The following is a 9,122-nucleotide window of genomic DNA, read 5'->3' on the forward strand; positions in this document are numbered from 1 at the left end:
TCTGCATGCATATCTGATACTCTTATAACTTTCCCTAATACTATGATCAAGTTTCCACTTTTTATAGGATTACTTTTTGTCAGTGGTGATGCATAGGGGGTGCACGTGCACCCCCTACAAAAATCCCCGGCTTACTGCCACCACACTCCCACCCCTGCCAGCGCCACTTGCCCCCCAGCTGCCGGGGGCATGCATCATTCATGCTTTTTGTGTTTCAACCCCTTAAACAGATTTGCTGTCTAGTCAGGCTGGTCTCCTGGTGCACTTCCATTCTTCCATCTCATTGGGATAGCTTGCTCCTGTGCCCTTCTAAAAAGTCATTCTTAAAGTGCAGCCAGCTCTCCTGAATTCCTGTCTGCTCAGATTTGCCTTGCAGGAGATCCTTCCCACCTGTTCCCAAAATTTGTTCAAGCCTGCTTTTCTGAAGTGCAGTGTCCTTAATCTGCTGCTCTCCTTCCTTCCTCCCCTTAGAAGTTTAACTTCTATCATTTTATAGTTACCGTGACCCAAGTTGCCTTCCATTCTCACATCAGATTAGTATATCTTTGTTTTTGTGTGTCAAAGTGTGTTCATTATTTGTATTGCAGTGACCCCAGTCCTAAACCAGGACCCATTGTGGGAGGTTCTGTACCATCACAGAACAGACAGGCAGGTTTCTGTAAGTTTCTGTAACAACTGAAGCTCAGTTTTGTTAAAAATTCCACCAAACACAATATAAGGAATTGTGAGGAAATAGTCTCACTAGAATTCCATTCAAGAAAAGTTTTCTAGAACTTAGTTATAATAAAGATAACATTTATTTACATTCCTTGACAAAGGTATTTGAGATCAGTTGCAAACACCAGTTGGACTGAACTTTTCATTTATTTACATTTAAACAAGTAAAATTCTGTAAGACAAACTTTGGTCATATGTCCCCTACTAGCTCAAAATAAGAAAGTGTGGCAGTTACAGCCAGATGTGAGACTTGTGTATGTAAAATCTGGTATGCTGAAAAGTCAGATAATAGTTAAAAAGCCCAAGGTAGTCATATCTTGCCAAGTATTCTTCAAGTTCACCTGAAGTCCAAGTAATCACCTGAAAGAAAAAAGTATAGTAAGACTAAGCATATTAAAGCAGAAATATGTAAATGCCCACGGAGCATTATCCTAAGGCCAGTGATGCCAACTGACATTCATAGTTCTACTGACTTTCACAGACCTTAATGAACTTTAAATTTGTGACTCAATAAAAAGTTACTACCATATTCTCTGTTAAGAAATCAATTAACATTCTTTTACTTTAATGGGAACATGATCTTTGTTGTAGGGGTAAAAGTAAGGGACAGATTCCTCCTGTCCTGAAGCCATGGAGTGGCAGTAGAGCCACTGTGGCTGGCTTGGTTTTCCTTTGCTTGTGGCCACTCCTCCCTGGGATCTGCCACTGTTTTACTCAATACCCTGAACATGCAGAACATTAGGCAAGAGACTCCTGTGAAGTATATCTCTGTGATGCCCAGTACCGTGTCCGCACATACACTGGGAAGGTACCGCTTCTGCTGTTCCCTGCACCTTGTCTGTGCCCTCAAAACTAACAGAGTGGAAGATTATGAAATGTAAAGAACTAACCAAACACAGGAAATGTAACCATTAAAAGTGTTTGTTTGTTTGTTTTTTTTAAATGCTCAGATTACCAGCCTGCAAAAGCGTTTTTAAAGGTACCTGCAGTATCTCCAGCTACTCTGAGATTTCTTATGTTAAGCAATATTTAAGTACAAATGCAGGATCCAACTTGTGAAGAGACTGGATTGGACTGATGTTTTACTAATAGTGCACCAATCACCTGTTGCTCCTAGCAGTCCCAAGTATCCCATTGACCTGCTTTTACAAACAGCAGACTGATCCCCTGCTACCACCTCTGTCTCCCTGCTCTGTGCAAAGGGATGCTCTCTTGCCTCTACTGCAGTCTCTGCTTACCATCACCACTAAATTAGCCACTCCAAATTGCAGCATGCCATGCTTTGCAGTGGCACATTTTTCACTGGAGGCTGCATTGCAGGGTGAGAGACTAGCCCTTCACACAGGGCAGGGGCAGCTGGAACTGCAGCAGGGGGTGAGCAGCTGGGCTAGAATCCGTTGCATGCTCTTAGTAAAAAGTTGCTAATATCTGATATAGTGAAATATGTATTAACCTTTTTCCCCAACCTTAGAATGTAATTGCAGAAATAAGGAAAATAGTTAAGATGACAAAATAATGTCTATTACTATATTATTTTCCTATTTTTATATCTAGACTTTTTCTTACTGTGCTCAGATTGTGGGAAGTTTTTGACAGTTTGAAGTGTAGGTTGTGCTAGGTTTATAATTGTTTTCGCAAAACTTCCCCCTCCCCCATTTTACTAGTCAGCAAGCTTCCAGCTTTTTTTTTTTTTTTTATACTGGAAAAGCATATGAAATCTAAGCAGGGCAAACAGAAATACTATATACACGGCTAACTTCGTATTTCTTCTCATCAAAGATACTCATTTTATTTTAGTAAGTAAGTAAAGCCACAGGAGTGTCTACCTAAATACATTTAAATCAATCTTAACTAAGGGTTACAATGCCATTTATCTCTAACCAAAAAAAATTATTTTTATACTTCACTTAGATATGGAAATTACCCAAATCCAAATCTGTAATCACACGCGACTGAAAACACCACTGGAATTTTGTTTTTAGTTTTGTTTATTTGGTTTTAATAGTTACCTTGTTAAGCAGTTTCTTTCAGCCTCTGAAATACTTTGGGAAAGAATTTTTCCTTTCTTCATAATCTGCCAATGCAGAAGCAATGGGATCCAAGTAGAAAGTAACAGGCTTTGATCCATCATTGTTCAAAGAGAAAGTTCCTGGAAACTTCCTGAGATCTCTCCCAGAAAAATAAGCTGAAAGTGTTCTGAAAAACTGAAGACAGTTTCCATTTAGAAAAGGATAACCCCCACACACCTCCAAATGAATAATTTCCAATAAGATTGAGTAAATATGATGGTTGCAGAAGGAGCTACATTAGAATGGAGAAAACACAGAATGAAATGAAATCCTCCATTTTATCTGCAAGCAGGTCCAACATGGTCACTGGCAGTTCAGGTTTTCTACTCTACCCCAATCATTTGCTTCAGTCCTGAACTAAAACAGCTTCACCTCATAGCAGTTTAGTCACTCAGTGCACTTACTCTGGGCCTTCTGCAGAGACATGCTAAATAGGCAGCAATTCCTGCCAAATTCTGACATTAAAATTAATGGAACTACCTGAGGAATAAGGCACTTTCATTATGAGCAAGTGTAATCAGACCTTTGGGTCTTTTGTGTCTTGTGATGCACACACCTGTTAAAAAAAAAGATCAACCCATCAGCCAGTGATAAACTGGAGGAACAAGGCTCTTCCCATTCCCAATACCCTCAGTTGTGTATATCCACAGTGTGCATATTTTGGACACAAAGTACTAGTCAATTACATTTAACAGCTCTCAGTTCCCATATTAGGAAAATTACATCAGACCATTTCAAAGCACTTCAAGAATGCCTCAGATCTCTAAAACGTTATGGATTTGGTCAATTTAAACTGTTATTACAGGTAACCCACCTTCTATTAGTTCCTTTTTCACACTGTTTGTCCCCCAAGTTATGAAATTTAAGTAGACCACAGTATTAGAAATCCTTCAAACCGATGTGTTCCTTACAGTTTTTTCAAGAAACCAATTACCAAATTTACAACTGTTTTCCTAACAAAAGGTGCATGCTGACACCTGCACCAAAGCCAATTTAAAGTACTCCCAGATTTCCAAACAGTTTTGTTTAACCTTTCCCTAAAAGTAGTAGACAGATTAATAATTAACCATTTTTACATTTGTTTAGACCATATATGCATTGTAATAAATACTAACTAAAATATACTTTACATATAATTAAATCCATCTTAAGCAACCAGAACAAGGGCCAGCTCAAATCTGTTTAACAGAACTTTTGATCCTTAATAGTTGAATATTCTTAGATGTAAATTAGTTGGCTTTCAGATCTTTATGAGCACACTCAAAGCCATTGTTCATCATTTAACTCAAAACAGTATTGTGTCCACAAAATACATAAGTTCAGGATTAGAAGAAAAATACCAAATCATGCTATTTTATTTGATAACATAAACTGTATTTTTATAAATTAAAGTACAGCTCTTGTAAAATTAATGTTTACTTCAGATGGCTATAGAGAATATAATGTACAGTGTATTACACTAAAAATGTTTCCTTAGATAAAAGGTGAGTTTAGATTGTAGTATGTTCAAGTAGCTGATAATTTTGATCTGTACAAAGTACAGAATAATTAGACCAGAAGTGTGGGCCCACTTCACTTTACATTTTTTTTTTAACTATAAAAGGGAGATAAGTAATTCTTATAACGAAGCATATAAATACGTGAAAGGCAAAGAAAGTGTAGGCTTTTCTCCAATTTATTCTGCAATGCTTCCTTACCAGATCTCTGTTCCTGGGGTTGTCCAAAGGTTTCCACTTTTCTTCTGGTCTCAGAGGAGCCCCCTTTACCAAGCCCTGCAGAGTCAACATAGTGAAGAAAATCAGGAATACTGTCTTCCACATACTGAAGAGAGGAGCAGGCTGCACATAGGGAGGTAAAAAAAAAAACAGATTCATGAATCATACTTAACTTTCACCACTCAGAAATGAAGCAAGTGTTAATCCAAATAAATTATTTTAAATAAAAAATGACCAAAGGAGGGCAAGGAGGAGCTACTAGGTTGGAGTGGGGTTTGTTTTTGTTCATCTTAGCTATAACACACCTTGAGGAACAAAGCTTCCAGCACTGCAATCTGTTATCAGGACCCTAGATCCCTTCTTTAAAAGGAGGATTAGCTCTGCACTTCCAGTATAAAAAAATCCTCTAAATAGCCAAGTGTTAGTGACAGCAATATGTCTTTTTGCACTATTTGGAATATGAAGGAATATAATTTGAAGCCCAGCTAGTTAAATTTTAAAGACTGGAAGAAGGAAGCTAAATACAGAAGATATACTTAACAACAATTATATATAGAAATAAATAAAAAAACTGATGCAACAGAAACATTCACTCTCCTTCACCTGCTCCTTAAATGAAACTTACCAATGAGTTTGTCTCTGACTTGCCTTTTTCTGGTTAGTCTGTCTGTAATTTGTGAACAGTCTGATCTCCCCACTTATATTTCTAGTGGACTGACTGTAGGTGGGTATCAATGACGTTAGCAGTAGTTCAAAAATACAGTAATGATTCCATTTCCACCCAGGACATAAAGACCCTTGAGAATTTCATGGCTGATGCTCTCAAGGCCTGTTGCTACTGAATGGTGCAGCAGTCACTTCTCCTTATCCCGACATATCACTGAAAATTGGTGGGTGGCAAAAATAAGTTTTAAAAAAAGTCCCTGCAGGGATGATAGTGGCTGTATCAAATTGTTACTTTAAACATGCAGTTCACACACAGTATTTCCACGATGATGATTATCACTAATAATTATATCGGGCAGAATGGTTTCCCAGCTAGCTCCACCAAGGAACATTTTTTTTGGTGCTGGAAAAATTGCATTATAATAGATACTTCAAAATACAAAATCATAACATTTTAATGCAAGTGTCAGCTGCACTCAGTTACAGATCACATCTACATACACTGTGTATACACATATACACATCTGTGCTGTTTAACTTGGCCTTATGCTACAGTACCCTTTTCATGCCAAAACTGCTGTTCCTTTTATTTACAACTTCCCAATAGATTTTTCTCTCAACTATTTAAAAATTATCATAACCACTCCAACTTAAATTACAGCAGTAAATAGAGGTGTAGGTTGTAGTTGTGCTGGTCTAAGGATATAGGCATACAGGGTTCCTTGGGTAAATCTTTTATTAGACCAACTCAAATAGTTGGAAAAATTATTTTTAGGAAGCTTTTGGATTTAAATACCCTTTGTCAGGCTGAGGAAGCATCGGCAGTTCGTGCGCGCTTTTCCTGGATGGAATGAATAGCAAAGAAGCCAGAAGCTGGTATGCATGCAAGACAGGCAGTCAGTGAAGATGCAAATTGAGGAGTCAGTGGGTGAGAGAGAGGCTGGGGTAATCTGGGAGGAAGGGGAATGAATGTAGCTGGTAAATAGTGGAGAGGTACCCAGGGAGTCAGATGTTAGGCAGGTTATAATGTGTCATATATCCAATGTCTATATTTAGTCCATGATTTTTTGTATCCAGAAGGTCAATGAAATTAAGTCCTAGGCTCATCTGTGAAAAGTTTATTGTAAATTCCCTTTGAAGATTAGAACTGAGAGAGTGGAGAGAGAGTGGTTTTCTTGTGAGAAACGTGCCCCCACAGGTAATTGGATATCCTTGTCTTTAATAGATCTCCCGTGTGCATTCATTCTGGTGCGCAGTTGTTGTTTGGTCTTTCCTACGTAGGGCTTTTGGTGCATTGGATGAGATACAGCTGCACCTCCAGAAATATAATGTAAGATCCAGGAATGTTGATGGTTCTGTTGTAGGGTGCAGTAATTGTGGGGGTGTTGGAGTTGTGTTGGTAGGTTTTGCATTTCTTTTCATGGCATGGTCTGGATCCATTCAGTGCGTTTTGTGCTGTAGGAAGTTTGCTTCTGATGATGAGGTTAGTGAGGTTTGGTGTTTGTGTGAAGGCTAGGATGGATAGTTCTGGGAAGGTCTCTTTAAGAATTGGGTCTCCTTCTAGTATGGGTTGCAATTGTTTGAGGATTTTTCGTATAGGTTTGAGGGAATTTTCATGTAGGTTTCACATAGGTTTGTATAGGTTCAAGGGGCCAAAATGGCCCCACAGTATGCCAAACTTTTTATGAGCCACCTGGAAGAAGAATTTCTCAAAGACATCTTCATCATTTAGACTGAAAACCTGCAATCTCTGACTGAGTTCCGTCAAATTCAGTTATCATCACCCCTCCATCCAACTATCTCTTGAATACTCTAGCACCAACATCTACTTTTTAGATGCAATGATCAGTATCCAGAATGATAAAATCCAGACCATGTTATACCAGAAACCCGCAGACCAACATGCGTATCTGCACAGAACCAGCAATTCACCCTAAACACACTAAGAAAAGCTGTGATATAAAGCCAAGCCCTCAGATGCTTCTGAATTTCCACTGAGGAGAACACTTGAGATTGCCACCTCACTAACCTCAAAAAGGCTTTCACTCTACAAGGACACTCCTCCAGGAAGATAGATTGCACATTTAAAAGAGCCACCTGGATACAACATGAAGAATTGCTGCAATACAGAAGGAAAACCCCCACAAGTCGCACACCACTGGTTATGACATATCACCCCTTCCTTGAACCCATACAAAAAATCCTCATACAATTGCAACCTATACTAGGAGACCAGATTCTCAAAGATATCTTCCCAGAGCTACCCATCCTAGCCTTCAAACAAACAATGAATCTGGCTGACCCCATCACCAGAAGCAAGCAAACTTCCCACGGCCCGAAACGCATCAAATGGATCCAGACCATGCCATGACATGAAATGTAAAACCTTCCAACATATCTCCCCCACCCCCACAATTACTATACCCCACAACAGAACCATCAGCATTCCTGGATCTTACACCTACACCTCCAGAAATGTAACACATCTCATCCAATGCACCAATTGCCCTGATGGAAAATACGTAGGAGAGACCAAACAACAACTGCACACCAGAAAAATAGATTTCTGGTGTGCATTCAAAGACTGGAATACTCAATTACCTGTGGGGGCACATTTCTCAAGAAAACCACTCTCTCTCCACTTTCTCAGTTCTAATCCTCAAAGGGAATTTACAAAATACTTTTCACAGACGAGCCTAGGAACTTCACTTCATCAACCTCCTGGATACAAAAAATCATGAACTAAATATAGACACTGGATTTATGCCATGTTATAACCTGCCTAACATCTCATTCCCCAGGTACCTCTCCACTATTTACCAGCTACATTCATTCCCCTTCCCCCAAACCCGTCTCTCACCCACTGACTCCTCAATTTTCATCTTCACTGACTGCCTTTCTTGCATGCATACCAGCCTCTGGCTTCTTTGCTATTCATTCCATCCAGGAAGAGCACACATCAACTGCAGATGCTTCTTCAGCCTGACAAAGGGTATTTATACCCAAAAGCTTGCTAAGAAGAATTTTTCTGTCTATTTCAGTTTGTCTAATAAAAGATATCAGATTTACCCAAAGAACCTTGTCTGCCAGCAGCAAAAAGATGCTTTTCAAATTGGATTTGTTTTTATTTTCTAGGCTCTGATGATCATATTTGAATATATTGTATCCAGAGGCATAACTAGCAATCTTACTACCCTGAGGAGAGTAGAGGGAGGAGGGGCCGAGGACCCCACACTTCTTTGGCTGCCATTCTGGTATACCTTCTAAATTAATGTCTGATGCTCTGCTTACACTGTCCTATCATACCAAAAGGGATAGTCTTGCATGCTAGGAATCCAACCATGGCAGAGTTCTTTGTCCTAAAAACAAGCACTAAAAATTCCTTACCCTATCTTTTATTTTCTGGCTTAAAATTAACTCTCTTTAAAGTTGCCTGCGTGAATATGACAATAGTGTGCACTGGTATTTCAATTCATTTTGAGGATGGCTTGGATCAGTATGGCTGCTTGGTGCTTACCACAACAAAAAGTGGGGGGGGGGAAAAAAAAAAAAAAAATCAATAATGGTCAAACACTACTGGATCTTTGTAGCCATCAAGGACTGTGCATTTGCCAGCGTCTATTTTCAGGGCAGCCAGGCCTGGGAAGTCTTGTGGATGCATCCAAGATCTGAACATTGATGTCAATTAGATTTTATCATCAATGTTTGTATTATGTTGTGACAAGATGCATATCAACATTATTAGATTGTGACAAGAAGCATATACTTCTGTACTGCATATTAAGACTTTCACCAAAGGAAAATTCATTGTACAAATCTACCCGTTACATACCACCATCAGCAACACAAAAGGCCAAAGCACATGTTTTATTTTCTGCAAATCTCAGTGAAATTATGCCATTGATTTCACCTCCCTTGAATGCTGATGCAGCATGGAACTCATTTAGAATTAAAA

The 9,122-nt window shown here is 39.0% G+C and overlaps 1 protein-coding gene across 1 annotated transcript; it reads right to left on the minus strand.

The window, feature by feature from the left end:
* Positions 1 to 200: 200 nt before the first annotated feature.
* CUNH2orf66 (chromosome unknown C2orf66 homolog) lies at positions 201 to 4,624 on the minus strand. The gene is made up of 3 exons (XM_019522990.1): positions 4,484 to 4,624; positions 2,727 to 2,921; positions 201 to 1,077 (listed from the first exon to the last, which is right to left on the minus strand). Exons 1-2 carry the CDS (start codon positions 4,604 to 4,606, stop codon positions 2,745 to 2,747), a joined length of 300 nt encoding a protein of 99 aa, XP_019378535.1. The 5' UTR covers positions 4,607 to 4,624; the 3' UTR covers positions 201 to 1,077; positions 2,727 to 2,744.
* Between the last annotated feature and the right edge of the window lie 4,498 nt (positions 4,625 to 9,122).

Source organism: Gavialis gangeticus, unplaced genomic scaffold (genome assembly GCF_001723915.1).
Source record: "Gavialis gangeticus isolate Ggan-Ray unplaced genomic scaffold, GavGan_comp1, whole genome shotgun sequence".
Lineage (NCBI taxonomy): Eukaryota > Metazoa > Chordata > Crocodylia > Gavialidae > Gavialis > Gavialis gangeticus.

Bases quoted from the DNA above. Each gene is read 5' to 3' on its own strand.
- CUNH2orf66 (XM_019522990.1), bottom strand. From the start codon at position 4,606: ATGTGGAAGACAGTATTCCTGATTTTCTTCACTATGTTGACTCTGCAG. The intron at 2,922-4,483 runs GTAAGGAAGCAT...AACTGTCTTCAG, and splicing joins ACCCCAGGAACAGAGATCTG to TTTTTCAGAACACTTTCAGC.